At 43.2% G+C, this 21,447-nt stretch overlaps 1 protein-coding gene across 4 annotated transcripts in view; it reads left to right on the top strand.

Annotated features, from left to right (window-relative positions):
• Nucleotides 1-20,321, top strand: part of LTBP1 (latent transforming growth factor beta binding protein 1) — a 492,758-nt gene extending 472,437 nt beyond the window's left edge. For all 4 annotated transcript variants that reach the window (XM_073557607.1, XM_073557605.1, XM_073557606.1 and 1 more), the window contains 2 exons: nt 15,093-15,245; nt 19,311-20,321. In XM_073557607.1, the coding sequence (XP_073413708.1) occupies nt 15,093-15,245; nt 19,311-19,483 (326 nt within the window). In that variant the 3' untranslated portion in view covers nt 19,484-20,321. The remainder of the gene's footprint in view (nt 1-15,092; nt 15,246-19,310) is intronic.
• The last annotated feature ends 1,126 nt before the right edge of the window (nt 20,322-21,447 follow it).

Raw genomic sequence — 21,447 nt, 5'->3', positions numbered from 1 at the left:
GAGTGGTCTCTACATCCCGAAGTTCTTCAACAGATTTGTCAACTGTGGGGAGCTCCAGATGTGGACCTGACGGTTTCCAGAGTCAATGACAAGGTGCCCACATATGTCTCTCGGGCCAGGGACCCGCAGGCATTCACGGGGGACGCGTTGGTTCTGCCATGGAACCAGTGTCGCCTCCCATATCTATTTCCCCCACTGCCACTACTCCCGAGAGTCAGCAAAGGGATCAAGACGGAAGGGGGGCCGGCGATTCTGCTGGCCCCAGACTGGCCCCGTCGAGCGTGGTACATAGATCTAAGGCAGCTGCTCGCCGACGTTCCTGGGCGCCTGCTAGAGCGTCCAGATCTACCGTCTCAAGTGCCAATTTGCCACCCGAGCTCAGGGACCCTGTGTTTGACGGCAGGGCCGTTGAATCTCGGATTCTAACCCAGGCAGGGTTCGGGAGCAAGGGGGTCGCTACAACGATTAGCGCCCGGAGGCCTGCTTCAGCATGAATTTACCACCACACCTGGAAGGTGTTCTTTGCTTGATGTCGAGGCGTGGTATTTCTCCGCTAAGGCTAGTTTCACACTTGCTTTTTTTTGCAGCGCGTTTTTCCCGCAAAAAAAACGCATTGAAAAAACGCATACAAAAGCATACAACTGCTGCGTTTTTTTCAAGCATTTTTATGAGCATGCATGAAAAAAACGCAGCGTTTTTATGCATTTGTATGCGTTTTTAGTGCGTTTTTACCGCGTTCGCGTTTTTTTCCAACATTAGGTGGCCCCTCACACTAACCCAAACCATGACTTTACTAACCCTGACCCTGACCCTAACCCTAACCCTGACCCTAACCCTAACCCTGACCCTAACCCTTAACCAAATCATACTTAACCCTAACCCAAACCCTAAACCCTAACTAACCCTAACCCTGACCCTAACCCTGACCCTAACCCTAACCCTTAACAAAACCATACTTAACCCTAACCCTGACCCTAACCCTTAACCAAACCATACTTAACCCTAATCCTGACCCTAACCCTTAACAAAACCATACTTAACCCTAACCCTGACCCTAACCCTGACCCTAACCCTAACCCTGACCCTAACCCTTAACCAAACCATACTTAACCCTAATCCTGACCCTAACCCTGACCCTAACACTTAACAAAACCATACTTAACCCTAACCCTAACCCTGACCCTAACCCTTAACCAAACCATACTTAACCCTAATCCTGACCCTAACCCTGACCCTAACCCTTAACAAAACCATACTTAACCCTAACCCTGACCCTAACCCTGACCCTAACCCTTAACCAAACCATACTTAACCCTAATCCTGACCCTAACCCTGACCCTAACACTTAACAAAACCATACTTAACCCTAACCCTGACCCTAACCCTGACCCTAACCCTAACCCTGACCCTAACCCTTAACCAAACCATACTTAACCCTAATCCTAACCCTGACCCTAACCCTTAACAAAACCATACTTAACCCTAACCCTAACCCTGACCCTAACCCTGACCCTAACCCTTAACCAAACCATACTTAACCCTAATCCTGACCCTAACCCTGACCCTAACCCTTAACCAAACCATACTTAACCCTAACCCTGACCCTAACCCTGACCCTAACCCTGACCCTAACCCTTAACCAAACCATACTTAACCCTAATCCTGACCCTAACCCTGACCCTAACCCTTAACCAAACCATACTTAACCCTAACCCTGACCCAAACCCCAACCCTAACCCTGACCCTGACCCTAACCCTAACCCTAAACCCCCTTAACTAACCCTAACTCTAACCCAAACCCCTAAATTCCATGGTTAAAAAAAAACCGCATATGCAAAAAAACGCATACATGAGCATGCCAGTGCGCACATATGCGCATCCATAGGCTATAATGGCCATTTTTAGCGCAAAACGTGCGCATATGTGCGCATGCGCTTTTTTGCAGGGCCAAAAAATGCAACATGCTGCGTCTGGAAAATACAAACGCACACCCCAAAAAAACGCAGCGCATGAAAATCGCATACGTGCGCTTACAAGCGCGCAGGTATGCGCACCCATGTTAAATATAGGGGAAAAAACGCATGCGCACATATGCGTTTTTTTCCAGCGCTAAAAAACGCAAATGTGAAACCAGCCTTAGATTCTCGATCTCCAACATCTTGGTTTTTCTCCAGACGGGCTCAGAGAGCCCAGATAGCTCAGTCGTTAGAGCATTAGACTCGGGCTTTGCCTCAGGTTTCCGCAGGAGAAAAATGTCGGCCTTATCCGTTCTGTTCCAGTGCAGGGTTACGGCCAATTTGCAGGTGAAAACTTTTCATCCGGGGAGTGTTCCACTTGATACCTCCCTATATGGTGCCGATAGACGCCTGGGTTCTTAACATGGTCTTAAGCGTTCTGAAGGAAGCTCCATTGGAACTGTTTCAGGATACCTTTCCTGGAAAAGTTGTTCCCCTAGTGGCCATCACTTCCATCAGGCGGGTTTTCAGAGCTGGCGGCTCTATCCTGCCGAGCTCCATTCCTCACTTTCCATAAGTATAAGGTGGTCCTCAGACCAGCCCCTCTTTTTCTGCGAAGGTCGTGTCCTCTTTTTCACATCAATGAAGATGTTGTTTTGCCTTCATTTTTTCCAGCACCGGTGCACCGTGTGGAAGAAGGCTCTTCACACATTAGACCTGGTAAGAGCCCTCCGGAGGTACGTGTCACGGACGGCACCCTTTCCTCAGACGGGCACGCTGTTCGTGCTTCCTGAAGTTCGCAGGAAGGGACTCGCTGCCTCAAAGTCGATCATATCCAGATGGATTCGTTTGACTATTCAGGAGTCCTACTGCATTAGAGGCATGCCGATTCCAGCAGGGATCAGAGCGCACCTTGCTCGGGCAGTGGGCGTCTCTTGGGCGCTTCGGCATCAGGCTTCGACGGAACAGGTTTGCAAGGCAGCAACCTGGTCCAGCCTGCACACATTTGCCAAACATAATATCCATGCTCAGGCCTCAGCAGATGCAAGCCTGGGTAGAAGGATTTTCCAAGCAACGGTGGCGCACCTTTAAAACAGGAAAACAGGAGGTGAATTTAGCTTGGATCGGTGAGTCAATCTCCCACCCAGGGACTGCTTTAGGACGTCCCACAGTATCTGTGTCCCCTAATGAGACGAAGGAGAAACATGGATTTTTGTGAGTACTCACCTTAAAATCCTTTTCTCCGAGACGCTCATTGGGGGACACAGCACCCACCCTATTAGCCAGTTGGCTCTTGTTTAAATGAATATGTGTTTACTTATTTGATATAAAGGTGGTGTTTTCCTTTGGACATGTTGTACCTGTATTAAGGCTGATTTGTTGTCCTCCTGCTGCTTTGGCACCAAACTGATTTCCACCCGCAATAGGGGCGAGGGTGTATACTGCCGAGGAGGAGCGAACCTCTTTTTTTCACTTAGTGTCAGCCTCCTAGCGGCAGAAGCATACACCCACAGTATCAGTGTCCCCCAATGAGCGCCTCGGAGAAAAGGATTTTACGGTGAGTACTCACAAAAATCCATGTTTCCGTCTTCTGGCTTCGTGACGTCATCGCGCCCTCTTACCTGAACGTCACAGTCAGGAGACACGGAAGATGCTGCAGTGGTGGAGAGGTAAGTATTGCAAGTGCCGGGTCCCTGGGCAAGCGGGGGGCCCACTCGCAGGCGCCGCCACAAGCACCAGGCTCCCTTAGCGTGCCGATGTCCCTGACGGTGAGTTCCCCCCGCCCGCTCAGGGCCCCAGCACTTGCCCGGGTGCTGATGCCGGCCCTGCATGGATTGCCTTGCATTAGCAGTAACCTGACATCAGGTTTCCTGTTATTAGACTGCTGTCAGCACATTGTGTCTTTCTTAATTGGGATCCTAACAATCTGTTTCGATCCATAGCTTACTACAGGATTAGGCGATAACTCTAATTCTTGCTGTTTAATTTCTTAGATGTTGTGGTTTAATAGTGACATCTGAATGTTTTGACTCTCATTTACAGCCTGTAGGGTGCTGCTGTTTATTCTTGGGAGCCAACAAGTGGTCTTTAGACCTTCTGCACTAGCTTTCTTGGCTGGCCTGGAGGCTATAATACTTTGAAATGCTAAGTATACTAAAGAATGATATCAGCAATTTGAAGATTACATTATGACATCATCTAGTGGGATCAAATGGTTGAATAAATCTAAATAAATTTATTACAAAACTAAGAAGAATGCTTGTAATTTACAAAAGGTTTAGGAGGATGAATTTAGAGGCCATAATGTGTAGGCAAATCTGCCTTTTAGATACAGATAGGCCACCTCCAATATCCAATGTAGAGCCAGGTTTGTGAATTCCTGGCAGAGAATAGTGGAAGGCAGGTGCACAATCATTTAGTGAGTGAGTAAAATGTCCGCTGTTAGGGGCCCTGTATCTTATAAACTCATTATGACATGTGCTTCTAGGGGAGTAGGCAATTTGAAAGTATGTAAGCAGATTACCCCTTCCTAAAAGAAGCTGGCTGAGCTTTATTCTGGATTTTTTATCTTTCGATGATGATCTGTAATCTCTGAGGGTTTGGGTTGGCAATATGTGTCTGATTCTACATTTCTCCTTCTATGACTGCTGAAATACTGCATTTTATCCCGGCCATTATGCCAATAGGGGAAACCTCTTTATTACATCCTTATTCCTGTCATGATCCAGGATGGGGTTTGTCTTTTGCCCGTCCTGGTCAGACAGGGGTTAATTGTTTCTGCCTCTCTCTGGCAGAGGGCGGCTATTTAATGCTCACTTGACCTAGGTCCAGTGTCAGTTATACTCCTGCCCTCGGCTGAGTTAGTTGACCTCGTGCGTACGTGTGCCTTGTGCCTGATAACTTGTTGCTTGTTTGGTTTTGATCCGGTTCTGTCCCTGTTATGAGTTCTGCCTGTCCCTCTTGTACTGTGCTACCTCTCTGTGTATGACCCTCTGCCTGTGACTTGACTATTCTCTGCTCGTCCCTCTGGTACCGCACAGCCCTCTCCGTGTATGAACCCTCGCTTGTCTGACCTGCGTTTTCCTCTCCTCTACAACAGTTTCCCTGCAGTAGGTACATTACATCATCTGCAGCAGTAGGACACTAAGCCCCGCCCCCTGCAGTCACATGATCGTAGGTCCTGGGACTCCTTACTATTTTCAGTGCCGCAGGTCCTGTCTGCTTGAACCATCACTACAGTATTGGACCCCGCGCTCTCCCATAGTGTGGGTAAGTCACCCTGCTCTGCGTGGCAGTTTGCCGACGCTGACAGGGTCCTGACATTAGAGTCCTGACAATTCCCTAATAAGGCGTGTGGCAAGGGTTTATCTCTATCGGTCAACCTTGAATGAATTCTTGTGCACTTTCCTAGTACTCAAGTAGCTTCACCAAAAGTGGAGCAAAAATTAGTAGAATTAATTTAATGCAATGCTTTTGGAATGAAGACTCACGTTATGATAATCATTCTAGAAAATCTAAACATTTCTAAGTAGCGAGAGGTCTCAGACAGGGCTGGGTCCCATACTGTCATCTGTGAACGGCCATTGACCAAAATCTTCAAACCTTGTGTTAAATTATATTGTAGCCTTTAGCTACTGTTGCAATCTGTCATATTATAAGCAATGTAAATTCATCTTTTCTACAGTCGCTCCATTGCCAGACATTTTTAGATTTCAGCAAAACAGCTTTTCCATCCCATGAGAGTTGTTAATCCTTATTTATCATTTACAGGCAGAGAAAACATTATGTAAAGCTGTGTCAGGCTGGATTCATAAGCATGGGATTCATCCAGCATCACATGGGGTGTGTGTGTTTTGCTGGAAGTTTAGCAAATGCACAATTCCCAGTGTGATGTGTAGAACTGCAGATTAATAAATCACATCTAGAAAAGTTAGAAAATGTGTCTGCAGCAGTTGTGGCTCAGACCGGAGCAACACACAGCAGAGAAAACATGTTTGGCCACGAGAAATGATCGGCAGTATTACACTGAGACATATTCTTTTCATTTAGCTTTAAATGTAAACTTCGGAGATAGAGTGAATGGCCACTTTATGAGAGACACGTGCACCGTCATGATTGGAGCTATGGTCTACGGAAAATACGGTAGATGTGTTACTCCGGAGCGCTGGATAAGATTAAGTCAGTGAGTTTATGTTGATCAGTATCAGTGGATCAAATTAGAGTAAAAAAATCAATCAATGTCAGATACTTAGATACAGTATGTGGCACAGTCCTCTGTGTTAGACTTGCCAGGACTGGTATTTAAAAAAACTGCCAATCTTGTGGGGTTTTCTCTTGTAACTCAAGAGTGTTAGAGTATATCGAGAATGGTGTGATTAAGAAAGAACAACAAGGGGACCCTAAGGATGTGAATAACTTGTTAAAGCGTAGCCGTTGTCTTAATTTATATGTCATATATCGCTAGTACACATGAAAATAAGCAAATTTGTAATATTTCTTATCAGAGAAATCTACTTCTTTCTGTGCTACAATTGAGCAGTCATTATTAGTGATGAGCGAGTATACTCATTACTTGAGATTTCCTGAGGATGCTCGAGTGATCTCTCGAGTATTTGGATGTGCTCGGAGATTTAGTTTCTGTCACCATAGCTGCATGATTTGCGGCTGCTTGACAGCCTGAATACATATAGGGATTGCCTGTTTATTAGGAAATCCCCACATGTATTCAGGCTGTCTAGCAGCCGCAGATAATGCAGCTACAGTGACAGAAACTAAATCTCCGAGCACATCCAAATACTCGGCGATCACTGGAGCATGCTCGGGAAATCTTGAGTAACGAGTATACTTGCTCATCACTAGTCATTATTAAAATTGTCAATTTTTAAGTAAAATTTGTATTCGGTGAAGTCATTCCCATTACTGAGATAGGTGATGGCAGCTACTACTGATAAGATTCTATGTAGAAAGGAGAAGGAGGAGGGAGTTCTGCCTCTATCTCCTCCCTCTTTCTGTCTACAAAGAATTGTATTTGTAGCAGCTGCCCTCTCCTATCTCAGTAATGGGAAAGTCTGTCTTCACCGAAAACAGATTTTACCCCAAAATTGAGAATTTTGTTGAAAGTTCAATTCTGGCAGAGAAAGAAGCAGATTTCTCTGATAAGATTTATTACAATCCTATCACCAAAATGTACCTTTCAGGTTATCCCTCAAGTACCCTCACTTGTCTTCCCTTCTTTTGAGGTCCATGCCGTCAGACTCTACACCCCCTTCTCCATGCGAGTGGCGGTGGTGTATCGTCCTCCCGGCCCCTCCCATCAGTTCCTGGATCATTTTGCCACTTGGCTTCCACATTTTCTCTCCTGTGACATCCCTACCCTCATCATGGGTGATTTCAACATCCCCATTGCTCTTCCCCTCTCACCATCTGCTACTCACCTTTTATCTCTAACCTCCTCATTTGGCCTTTCGCAGCTTACTAATTCTCCAACGCATGAAGACGGAAACTCCCTCGACTTGGTCTTCTCTCGGCTTTGTGCAGTGGATGATTTTGCAAACTCCCCTCTCCCGCTCTCTGACCACAATCTTCTTTCATTCTCTATCAAGAACTGCCATGCTGCTCAGGTCACCCCCACTGTGCATACTTATAGAAACATACAGGCCATTAACACCCAGAAACTTATGAAGAACTTGCAGTCTTCATTGGCCCCTATCTCCTCCCTCTCCTGTCCTGATTCTGCATTGAAGCATTACAATGAAACACTTCAAAGTGCCCTGGATGAATTTGCACCCCCTATAAATAGAACACCACAACGCAGATGGCGACAACCCTGGCACACGGTGCAAACACGTTTCCTGCAGCGGTGCTCCAGGTGCGCCGAACGTCTGTGGAGAAAATCCAATCTACACGAAGATTTCATCCATTTTAAGTTTATGCTTAGAACATACAACACTGCCCTTCACCTCTCCAAACAAACCTATTTCAACACCCTCATCACCTCACTGTCCAATAACCCGAAACGTCTCTTTGACACTTTTCATTCTCTACTCAATCCAAGAGTACAGGCCCCAACCACGGAGCTCCGAGCTGACGATCTGGCCAATTACTTCAAAGAAAAAATTGACCAGATCCGACAGGAAATTATCTCCCAATCACCTCATACCATGCACTGTCCTCCCTCCCCCACTGCATCGAACTCACTCTCTGATTTTGAACCAGTCACAGAAGAAGAAGTAAGCAGGCTCCTTGCATCTTCTCGCCCAACTACTTGCACCAGTGACCCATTTCCGTCACAGCTCCTTCAGTCCCTTTCCCCTGCTGTCACCCCTCACCTAACTAAAATATTTAACCTCTCTCTCTCTTCTGGTATTTTTCCCTTCTCATTTAAGCATGCCATCATACATCCACTACTTAAAAAACCATCCCTCGACCAAAACTGTGCCGCTAACTATAGACCTGTCTCTAATCTTCCCTTCATCTCTAAACTCCTGGAACGCCTGGTCCACTCCCGTCTTATCCGCTATCTCTCAGAAAACTCTCTTCTCGACCCTCTCCAATCCGGTTTCCGCTCTTTACACTCCACTGAAACTGCCCTCACTAAAGTCTCTAATGATCTGCTAACAGCTAAATCAAATGGTCACTACTCCATGCTAATTCTCTTGGATCTCTCTGCAGCATTCGACACTGTGGATCATCAGCTCCTCCTCACTATGCTCCGTTCCATTGGCCTCAAGGATACCGTTCTCTCCTGGTTCTCCTCCTATCTCTCCGACCGCTCCTTTTACTGTATCTTTTGCCAGTTCCTCCTCCTCTCATCTTCCCCTTACTGTTGGGGTCCCCCAAGGATCGGTTCTAGGTCCCCTCCTCTTCTCCTTGTACACTGCCCCTATTGGTCAAACAATCAGTAGATTTGATTTCCAGTACCATCTCTATGCTGACGACACCCAATTATACGCTTCTTCTCCTGACATCACGCCAGCCTTTCTAGAAAACACCGGCAATTGTCTAAACGCTGTGTCTAATATCATGTCCTCACTATATCTGAAACTGAACCTGTCAAAGACTGAACTCCTGGTGTTTCATCCCTCTACTAATGTACCTATACCCGACATTGCCATTTCTGTGTGTGGTTCCACTATTACTCCCCAGCAACAGGCCCGCTGTCTTGGGGTCATACTTGATTCCGAGCTTTCCTTTGCCCCCCACATTTGATCACTGGCTCGCTCTTGTCATCTGCACCTCAAAAACATTTCTAGAATTCGACCTTTTCTTACCTTTGACTCTGCAAAAACTCTTACTGTTTCTCTTATTCATTCTCGTCTCGACTATTGTAACTCTCTTCTAATCGGTCTCCCTCTTACCAAACTCTCCCCCCTCCAATCTGTCTTGAATGCTGCAGCCAGGATCATATTCCTCACCAATCGTTACACCGATGCCTCTACCTTGTGCCAGTCATTACACTGGCTACCCATCCACTCCAGAATTCAGTATAAACTTATTACCCTCACTCACAAAGCCCTCCATGGCTCAGCACCACCCTACATCTCCTCCCTTGTTTCAGTATACCACCCTACCCGCGCCCTCTGTTCTGCTGATGATCTGAGATTAGCATCCTCAATAGTCAGAACCTCCCACTCCCGTCTCCAAGACTTTACACGTGCCGCGCCAATTCTTTGGAATGCACTTCCCAGGTCAATATGATTAGTCCCCAATCCCCACAATTTTAAGCGTGTCCTGAAAACGCATTTATTCAGACTGGCCTACCACCCCAACACATTAACCTAATCTATCCCTGTGTGGCAGAGCCAAAAGTTTTACCATAACCAGGTTCCCCGCATCATGTTCCCACATGCTTTATGCCTCCATTAGCCCTCTGTGTCTGTACTGTTACACACTTAACATTATGACTGGTCCATACAATCAGGGTAACTGTTACCACCCACCTTTCGTGTCTCCCTCTTTCCTCATAGACTGTAAGCTTGCGAGCAGGGCCCTCTTTCCTTTTGGTATTTGTTATAATCTACTGTATGTGATTATTGTTATGCTGTAATGTCTATTGTCTGTACAAATCCCCTCTGAAATGTAAAGTGCTGCGGAATATGTCGGCGCTATAAAAATAAAATTTATTATTATTATTATTATTATTATTATATTACAAAGTTGCTTATTTTGACATGGACTATTGATTTATGAAATAAAAATTAAAACAGCGGTTACTGCTTAATGGTACCGTCACACTTAGCGCTGCACCAGCGATCCCGACAACGATATGGATCGCTGGTGCATCGCTAAGTGGTCGCTAGTGAGCTGCCACACAGGCAGATCTCACCAGCGACATAGCAGGGGTCGGGGGTTGCTACTTACCTGTCAGACGAGGCGATCCTGACGTCCTCCGCCCGCGTCCACGCGTCGCTCGTCGGCGCCACAGGAAGCCCAGCAGGAAGCTGACGACTAGAAACGGTCCAGGACGTTCTCGCGCGACCAGCGATGAGCAGCGGGGGAGCCGGTTGGAGGTAAGTATCAGACATAGAGATGTGTCTCTCCAAGTAACATGTCCAGACGCACAGCTTGTTGTCCCTTAGCATGGATGAGCTGTAACAGCAGACAACCGGTAAAGTGCTAGAGCTGTCTGAGGGAAGGACAAGGGCAAGTCTCTAGTGGGACAGGACTCCTGTGGAAGACAAGATGACAACAAATGAACGATTGATTGATGAAAAAGCATTCTCCTATTCATAGAATTCTGCTACACCATACAGATGGGAGGATCAGAATTAAGCAAAGGAGTATAGTTAATTGAGTATATCTTTCAGATGGCAACCTTTGAGGATGGTGGAGCAGGAGCAATGGTGTAGGTAATGTTTTTTTGCCACACATGTTGGATCCTCTCTGGATGGATGTTTGGGACAGCAGAGATATCTAAACATTTGAAAATTCAGAATCTTCCAGCAATGAAATAATAGATATAAACCTTCACATTTATTTATTTATTTTTTTTTTTAAATAGGGTGATAACCGCAAACAAGATGTAATTAAAAAAACAACGTTTCGGCCAAAGACATTTATGGCAGTTATTTTTCGTGTGGCAGAAGGTAGTTTCACCATCCAACAAGGGTCGTATACATTCATGGATTGGTTCCAACAACATGGTAACAAGCTCTCCTTGCTTCCCTGGCCTTTATATTCAGCTCTTAATTCTATGGACCAGGCTGTTTAGAGCATGTCTGGAACAGCACTACTAGAGGTTATCATGTCCACATAGGACAATATTCCTGCAGAACAATTTCAGCGTCCAGTAGACTCTATGACACAATGAATTGCTGCAGTTCTTCAGGGCTAAAAAGGTCCAACGCACTACTATTGCATGTCTACAATAAGGCTACTGGTTACTTGGGAGGTCCCTAGGCTTTGCTTCTGTCACATGTTCTGCCTTCTTTGAGTGTTACAGGGTAGTTCTTCAGTTGTGTTGCACTTTTTCATGAACCTCAGGCCGTGTTGCGTAATAGAAATGCAGATTTTTTGTTTAGAAGTCGGAGTTGTAATAAAGGCCCCCATACATATCAGACTAATGTTGGCTGAACCCACCGATACCATGTTTGCTTAAAAGATCATTGTAATCTGCATGAAATGGATGGTGAGGCAAACTCCAAAGCACAGTATAACTGAACACAAAGCTTTATGAATACTCAGAAACACAGAATTGTCTAAGTCAAGTTTAAAAGTATTTGGGTGATGATGTTTTAGGAGTTTGCCAGGTTTTTGAGGAAACCACAGGAAAGGGAGACAGCCTTATGAGATGTGAGAAGGGAGCCTAGACTGGTAACACTAATGTTTCACTCCAGAAAAAGAACCCTCATGAAAACCTTTTCTACATTACGGGTACAGACTGTGATGCATGCACAGACATAGTCTTTAAATTTAGAAACAGGATACATTTCGACCAGAACGCATATTGCGGTTCGTACTTGAATCATGTCACAATGAAAATGCAGTCCTTCCTGTGGGCACCATGTTATAAAGGTACTGGGCAGCGTGGTCAGACTCACATTGGGATTTGGTGGTTTTGGGTCTTGTTCCATTGACTGACATGAGTGCTATTACAGGGGGTTGTATAGGTCTCCACTGGTTTAATTGGTAATATAATTGGTTATTTATGGCTCTAGCACTCTATATGTTAAAGGGGTTATCCACTACTAGGACAACCCCTTCTTAAACTAATTGTTATGCCCTGATAAAATAATAAAGCCTATACTCACCTCCTGTGACGGCGCCGTTCCAGCATTGTCGACACTCGCAATTCCGGGCTGAGATGCGGTGGAATGACACATGATTCCCGGTGTCCTATCATCGCGTTCCTGTCTCCACCTTCGGACAAAATGAACATGAAGGGGAAGTCCAGGCTGCAACTGATCCCTGACTTCCTCTTAATGTTCAGTTCATACGATAGCAGAGATAGGAACGCCAGCGCTGATTGTGCTTCGAGGTCACATGTCACAATATCGCATCACAGCCCTGGGGAGAGCGAGTGCCGACACTGCGGGTGTGGCACTGGAACGGGAGGCGAGTATAGACTTTATTATTTTATCGGGTCTATAACATTTAGTTTAATATGGAGTTCTCCAAGTAGTGGACAACCCTTTTAAGAGATTTGTTATATTAATATAGTATATATAAGGTGTATAATACTAAGTCTCTGTGTATTGCTGATTATTACATGTTCTCCTATACCTCCACTTTCCTGATATATGGAAATTTAATTATGATAATTACAATTTTGTTCACACTGCACAATCTTTCCTTTTATGTAGGTTTATGGGTTTTCAATGTTTTTTGCTTTTGTGTATAATTCATTGATTGTATTAAAATTTTGATATATTTTGCCACTTTAATTACTTAGCTTGGTGGTAGTTGTATGATTACATACCATGTTATAGAGCAGGGGGAGCTGAGCAAATTGATGCACAGTTTGTGAGAAAAGATTCAGTATAATTTGTGTTTGAACCATTTCATCTTTGCTCTCTCTTTGATTATCGGTCCAGTGGGCGGTCCTCTCAGTGACTGATAAGTGAGTATACAGAGTTAGCGGTCACTTACAGGACCACCGACTGGACCCAGAATCCCAAAAGGAGCAGAGGCTTAGGCCGGTTTCACATTAGCGCATTTTATGCGCACGCACGGCCGGGGGTAGCTCCGCCCCCGATCCGGCTCTCTGCCCGGCGTGCCCGCCCCTTGCCTGTAGCGCCGCCTCCTAGCGGACGGCGGCGCCTGCGATCGGCGCACCATATCTTTAGCATAGGGTGCGCAGATCGTGCGCAGGTCGTGCGCTAGTTGCGCTTTGACCTGCGCTGCGCACTTTTGACGGTGCGCCGTGCGCGCCAAAATCGAACTTTTCGGATTTTGGCGCGCACGGCGCACCGTCATAAGTGCGCAGCGCAGGTCAAAGCGCAACTAGCGCACGACCTGCGCACGATCTGCGCACCCTATGCTAAAGATAGGGTGCGCCGATCGCAGGCGCCGCCGTCCGCTAGGAGGCGGCGCTACAGGCAAGGGGCGGGCACGCCGGGCAGAGAGCCGGATCGGGGGCGGAGCTACCCCCGGCCGTGCGTGCGCATAAAATGCGCTAATGTGAAACCGGCCTTATACTGAGTCTTCCATCCCTAAACTTTATATCAATCTTCTCAGCTCCTCCTGCTCTATAGCACGCTGCCTCCAGACTGGACGGCATTTTCATGGTGACAGATTCCCTTTAATAATAACACTATTATCAGTGTAAATGTTGGTGTCACATGTGCAATTTTATTTGTGTTGTGTTTGGCTTTAAGCGTTTCATTATACTTAATACTTATAAATAACAGGGCTAGATGGTAGGCAGGCGTCCGAGAAAATAATTTGAAATTGAAATTTATTATAGTGATAGGTCTTGCATTAGAGGGACACTAACAAATGTCACACAGCTGCAAAATCCATTGTAAAAAGAAGAGGAGAGGAGTTCTTAATGATGTTATAAAGTTTGGTGCAGAATCAGACAACTTTTCCTAAAAGCGGATTTCTGATTTTGAATCCATGTACAGAAACATCATCAACACTTTTATAATTAAGAATAATCAATCAGTGTTAAATCATTGAAACTTGACATTTACTTTTAATGTTAATGTTGTAAAAAGTTGTGTTAGAATTGGAGAATATAAAAAATTATAAATGAACACTTCTAAGCTCATAGTCTTCCCTTACTTTTAAAGGGCTATGACCATGTGCTGTATGTAGTTTTGCTGCCCTCTACTGGCATTGGAATGTTCTGTTCAATACATAAAAAGAACGTACCCATGGTACCATAGATAGCAATCACATAATTTAAGTATTAATCTTTCATTTGTACAGTTTCTATTTTTTACACCCAATTTGACATAATAAAAACACGTCAAAAACCTCTCGGAATTTCCCGTGTGAGCATCGCGTACGCACAATAGATTTTCCCTACACATTGGAAAACCGTAATAAAAAATTATGATTATAAAGGTCTACTGCTCATAATTCTGATATAAAGATATCAGCTGCATTCGTTGGAAACTGTAAAATCATGATAATTACAGTAAAATTTATCGTCTAAGTTTCTTCAGCTTCCCAAAAATCATGGACTCTTTCAATTTATTGTTACGAACAGGGCAAAGAAAAAAAATGCCTGATTTTACGGACTGTCCTGGAATGTTAGAAAGGTTGAGCTTGATGGACCTACACCTTTTTTCAACCTAACTATGTCTGGACGGCTGGCACCCTACAGGGAGGGCATTACAGGAGGAAAAGATTGTTTAGCTGTGTCCGCCATTGTCGGGGCCATGGTTTGTGGAGAGCTGGGTGACAGTACCATTCCTCTGTAACAACTGGTATTCATGGTTATTATCGTTTTTGAAAATTCATAATCCTTTGCACTAAGATAATTCTGACTAAAATAGTAAATATTGATAAAAGAGGACATCCTGTGATGAGGAACATCTATAGCTATACTTATATTACATCTTGTTTCATGGTGGAATGTTGTGTCCTCTGTATATGTAAAATTATATATGGAGAAGATAACCGGAACACTAAACATCTCGAACGCATGATGTCATCCTCATGAATTGTAATTGTTGTCTGCCCTTGTAGGAGAAGACAATGACAAGTACGAGGAGCTGCAGGCCGAAGAGTGTGGCATCCTTAATGGATGTGAAAATGGTAGATGCGTGCGGGTGCAGGAAGGATACACTTGTGACTGCTTCGATGGCTACCACCTGGACATTATGAAGATGACTTGTGTTGGTAAGAATAACATCTATCTTTGCCAAGACGCTATATAATCCAGTTTCTTCATCCCATATGATCAATATCCTCCTAGTATTGACTGAATCCTTCTATTTCCCCCTCCCCATTTAAAGGGAATCTGCCACCAGGTTTTTGCTATCCCATTTGAGAACAGCATAATGTAGAGATCCTGATTCCTGTGATGTATCAAGTATTTAGCCGCTTGCTTCAGTTTTGATAAAATCCCTCTTTTCTCTGCTGCAAATCTAGCAGTGCTCTAAATACTGAGCCCAGTATAACCCCACCTACATCGGTGATTCCCACCTTTCTATGCACACTGTGCATAAGCAAAAAGCTGCAGTGGTGGAGGGTGGGGTTATGCGGAGCTCATGAATATGGAGAACTACATGACAGTAGGTTTAGTAGTCCTTTAGTGATAATCTCCTGCAGATAAAACAGTAATTTTGTTAAAACTACAACAAGCAGCCCAGTAAGTGATACATCATTGGAATCGGGATCTCTGTGTCTGTGTTATGTTGCACTTAGAATAGATGGCAAAGTTCTGGTGACAGATTCCCTTCAAATAGCTTATATAAGATAAATGGCAATTACTCTATTCCCTCTAAACTCAGGGTTAGATTAAAGGGATGTGACTATAGTAAGTGCAGTGATTGCAGTCGCACCCAGGCCTTAGAGCTCAGGGGAGCCCAAAAGGTCACTTTGACTCATAAGAGAAGATTTATTGTATGAAGGACCCGTAATAGTTGGCGGTCCTCTCTGGGATTTTGCATTAAGGGCCCAAGAGCTTAAAGTTACACCACTATAAAAGTCCGTACAAAAATGGAGTCTCTGTGGGTCCTTGTTAGGCACCATATTCTCCCTTGGCTGCATTGCACTGTAATACTATTGACATACAGCATGTGATGAAATATGGCACAATGGCACCTCTATATAAAATCACCCACCCAAACATGACGCTGTATCCCTTTGCAGCCATGTACATTAGATTACATGATTTAATGAAAAGTATTAACAATGTTTTTAAGAAATCAAGTTTGAAGATTTTAATGATGCATGAAAAAGCATTTACATATTAATAGGTAGTGTAAACTTAGGGCAGAAAGTTGTGGCTGTGCAGTGACACATGCTGTAGGATAGATTTGGCTCATCTTGATATAAGTTAAGAGACATTTTCTTACTTTTGGCACCTCCTAGTTGGCTTACTTTAGATCTTTAATTTGCACCGAAAAACTCACGCACACCAATAATAAATTTGCCACACGTTTTGACTGTCTGAAAAAGCAAGAGTCGAGCAAGAGTCATGCATTCATTATTTCTTATGTAAAAGTTTAATAAACTTGCCCCCAAAAAATATTGTGCCAGAATATTGGTGGTAAGTACAACAGAAAACGAGCTCAACAACTTCATTAAATGTGGGTTGTGGAGAGTGACATGTTAAGCATGCCAAGATGAGGAGACTTAAAGCCACAATGTTCCTCTGGGAAATATGAAAATAGTCTCGTTGGAGAGGAAGAGGATTAGAACTCTAGTGCCCCCTATTGGAAGTATATATATATAAACTTTAATCCCTTTACCCGCAAGGGTGGTTTGCACGTTAATGACGGGACAATTTTTTACAATTCTGACCATTGCCCCTTTATGAGGTAATAACTCTGGAACGCTTCCATGGATCCCGGTGATTCTGACATTGTTTTTTTATGACATATTGTACTTCATGTTAGTGGTAAAATTTCTTTGATATGACTTCCATTTATTTATGAAAAAAACGGAAATATGGCGAAAATTATGCAATTTTCAAACTTTGAATTTTTATGCCCTTAAAACAGAGAGTTATGTCACCCAAAATACTTAATAAAAAACATTTCCCACATGTCTACTTTACATCAGCACAATTTTGGAAACAAAATATTTTTCTGTTAGGAAGTTATAAGGGTTAAAAGTTGACCAGCGATTTCTCATCTTTACAACAAAATTTACAAAACCATTTTTTTAGGGACCACCTCACATTTGAAGTCACTTTGAGGGGTCTATATGGCAGAAAATACCCAAAATTGACACCATTCTAAAAACTGCACCCCTCAAGGTGCTCAAAACCACATTCAAGTTTATTAACCCTTCAGGTGTTTCACAGGAGCAGAAGCAACGTGGAAGGTAAAAATGAACATTTAACTTTTTAGTCACAAAAATGATCTTTTAGCACCATTTTTTTTATTTTCACAAGGGTAAAAGAAAATGGACAGATAAAGTTGTACAATTTGTCTTGAGTACATGGATACCCCATTAGTGGGGGAAAACCACTGTTGGTGCGCACGGCAGAGCTCGGAAGGGAAGGAGCGCCGTTTGACTTTTTCAAACCAAAATTGGCTGGAATTGAGATTGGACGCCATGTTGCGTTTGGAGAGCCCCTGATGTGCCTAAACAGTGGAAACCCCCCCACATGTGACCCCATTTTGGAAACTAGACCCCCAAGGAACTTTTGTAAATGTGTGGTGAGCACTTTGAGCCCCGAGTGTTTCACTAAAGTTTGTGACGCCCGGGCTTGAAAATAAAAAATCATTTTTTCCACAAGCATGATCTTTTAGTCCCCAATTTTTTATTTTCCCAAGGGTAATAGGAGAAATTGGACCCCAAAAGTTGTTGTCCAATTTGTCCTGAGTATGCTGATACCCCATATGTGGGGGGAACCACTGTTTGGGCGCACGGCAGAGCTTGGAAGGGAAGGAGCGTCGCGTTTGGAATGCCCCTGATGTGCCTAAACAGTGTAAACCCCCCCACAAGTGACCTCATTTTGGAAACTAGACCCCCCCAAGGAACTTATATAAATGTGTGGTAAGCACTTTGAACCCCAAGTGTTTCACTAAAGTTTACAACGCACGGGCGTGAAAATAAAAAATCATATTTTTTCCACAAACATGATCTGTTAGCCCCCAATTTTTTATTTTCCCAAGGGCAACAGGAGAAATTGGAGCCCAAAGTTGTCCAATCTGTCCTGATATTATAGAGCACTTCATGCTTCCCTCTGCTGTCAAGCTTTTTGGAGATGGAAATTTAATTCTCCAGCAGTACTTGGCACCTGTCCACACTGCCAAAAGTACCAATACCTGGTTTAAAAACAGCAGTATCACTGTGTTTGATTGGCCAGCAAACTCGCCTGACCTTGACACCATAGAGAATCTATGGGGTATTGTCAAGAGTAAGATGAGAGACACCAGACCCAACAATGCAGATGAGCAGAAGTTTGCTATCAAAGCAACCTGGGCTTCCATAACACCTCAGCAGTGCCACAGGCCGATCGCCTCTATGCCACGCTGCATTGATACAGTAATTGATGGAAAAGGAGCCCCGACCAAGTATTGAGTGCATTTACTGAACATACATTTCAGTAGGCCAACATTTCAGATTTTTAAATATTTTTTCAAGCTGGTGTTATAAAGTATTCTAATTTACTGAGATAACGACTTTTGGCTTTTTATTGGCTGTAAGCCATAATCATCAACATTAACAGAAATAAACACTTGAAATAGATCACTCTGTTTGTAATGACTCTATATAATAGGAGTTTCACTTTTTGTATCGAAGAACTGAAATAAATTAACTTTTTGATGATATTCTAATTTAGTGAGACGCACTTGTATCTAAGGGGAATATCCCTTTAAGGCCTTTTTCACACGTGTGTATAAAACTTGTACCGGAAAAAAACAATACCAGTGTCATCAGTCTTTTTGATCAATGTGTCCATCTGTGTTTTTCCGGTGTGTCTAAAGAAAAAGAAATTACGAAGCTTTTGCTTTACTTTGCAATGTTAGACACATATATCACATGGGTGGCTCATGGATGCCATCCGTGTGCTATTCGTTTTTTACATGGATGTATAGACTTGTATGGGCCCTTGCCATCCGTGCTGCCGGTAAAAAACACAGACATGTGAGAAGCCCCATAGGTTATAATTTAATTTACTGGAAACATGGGTGTGAAGGAGGCCTAAAGCAGAATATCATATGTGTTTATAAAAAATAGAAGCTATGTGGAACTGATTACTTTACCTGTCTTGTTCCTTTATAGATGTCAATGAGTGCAATGAGCTAAACAGCAGGATGTCGCTCTGCAAAAATGCCAAATGCATTAACACGGAGGGCTCGTACAGGTGTGTGTGTCTGCCGGGCTACCGGCCATCAGATAGACCCAACTACTGCACAGCAATAAACTCGGAGCGGGACGACAGCGAACTGGAGTAGAACCCGGAGCAGATCCATTTTTTCAGCCCATATACTCTGCACTGTATAATGATGAAGCTGTGTAAGTCACGTGAGAAGGTGGAACCTGGAGCAATGGTTTGATATGGAAGCCGCATTATGTGGAGGTGGAATGTGATGTCTCACTTACTGTGCATCAACTCTACAGACCAAATGGACACATTTTCTCTAATGGAAGAAACCACCAAGTATATATAGTCTGATTTTACATAAATTTGTTGGTAAATAGACAAAGCGATGGTGATATTTTAAGCTGGTTATTATTATTATTTTGTACTATTGCTTTATTAACTTGGCATTTTATTAGAGGTGGGAGCATTTTATAACACTTATGACGATGCAGCGCGTTGGAGACTGTACCATTTCAGTACTGTTAAGAACTTTTTTTTTTAGTTTTTCTATGTTACCTTGGTGCAGAAACCCTACGGGACGATTTTCTATGGACTCTTTCACAACGATCTGCTATCACTTGTCTGGAAATATTTTTATAAACTTCCGCCTGTCCTGTGGAGCAGGCATCTTTTTGTTTTTATTCTTTACTTTTTTATTTTATGTCTTGGCTGGAAAATCATATTGATTTTTTTTTTACTCTGCCTTTGTCTTTAACTGCACTTAACTTCTTAGAACTTTTTCTTGCCAAGTTTCAAAGCTGCTGGAGAAACATTGCATCCAGTAATGTACATTAAATTAGATACATACGTTTCCCTGTCCAAAATTTAATTTGTAAATTGAATATGAAAAAAAACAGACATCTTGTTTGAGTTTCTTAGCATATTAAAGCTGTATAATAAACCTCAACAATAAAAACACTTTATTTTTATTTTTGTAGGATATTCATATACACACTGATTTATGTCCAGAAAAATGAGACCTTGCAAATGTTCTCATAAAAGCTGGGCTGTCAATGGGGTCCACTGACAATGTCAATTTATGCTTACTTGTAATTTACCTTATACTGTATATTTATTTTTTTAAGTGCCAGATGAATTAGTCCTGAACAATGCATTAATATGCAATAAGATAAAAAATAAAAGAATAATATAAATCGGGGGTTAAAGACGTGCACCATTATTGCTTCAATATACTCATGGTGGGCTTTATGTGTGCAAATATATATGTTTATTACCATTTATAGGAGCAAAAGTATTAGGATGCACCTACTAATCATTGAATTCAGGCTTTTAATTCAGTTCTATTGCCACATTCTAAAGAGTTTAATGAATTTGAGTGTGATACTGTAATAGGATGCTATCATCACAAGTTCTTCCCTACAAAATATTACATGATCAAGTGTGATTGGTATTGGTGGAAAGTCAAAGCATTTTGGAACTACAGCACCTCAGCCACAATGTGGCAGACCGCGTAAGGTTACACAACAGCAGCGCCATGTGCTGTGATTAATAGTACATAAAAGTCGCCAATACTCTGCTGACTTGATATCTGCAGTGTCCCAAAACTTCTCTGGCATTGACAAAAAAATCTATGTGCCAGGAGCTTCATGACATGTGTTTCCATAGCCAACCAAGAGCATGTAAGCCTTGCATCACCAAGCACAATGCCTTGTATTGGATTGAGTGGTGTAAAGCATGGCTTCACTGTACTCATGAGTAGAGGAAACGTATTCTGTGGTGTGACAAATCATGCTTTATTTGACAGTTTGAAGGACGAGTCTCAGTTTTGCGGATGAAGTTACTTGCTTTACTGCATTGTGTCAACTATAAAATTTGGTAGAGTAACATAGTAAAATAGTTAGCAAGGCCAAAAAAAGACATTTGTCCATCCAGTTCAGCCTATATTCTGTCAGAATAAATCCCCAGATCTACATCCTTCTAAAGAACCTAATAACTGTAAGATACAATATTGTTACACTCCAAGAAGACATCCAGGCCTCTCTTGAACCCCTTGACTGACTTCACCATCACCTCCTCCTCAGGCAAGGAATTCCA

This window comes from Dendrobates tinctorius, unplaced genomic scaffold, assembly GCF_039654945.1.
Source record: "Dendrobates tinctorius isolate UK_male_01 unplaced genomic scaffold, ASM3965494v1 ptg000250l, whole genome shotgun sequence".
In the NCBI taxonomy this organism is placed as follows: Eukaryota; Metazoa; Chordata; class Amphibia; order Anura; family Dendrobatidae; genus Dendrobates; species Dendrobates tinctorius.
The sequence above is the reverse complement of the archived record's forward strand: the minus strand, read 5'-3'. Positions and strand labels throughout refer to the sequence as shown.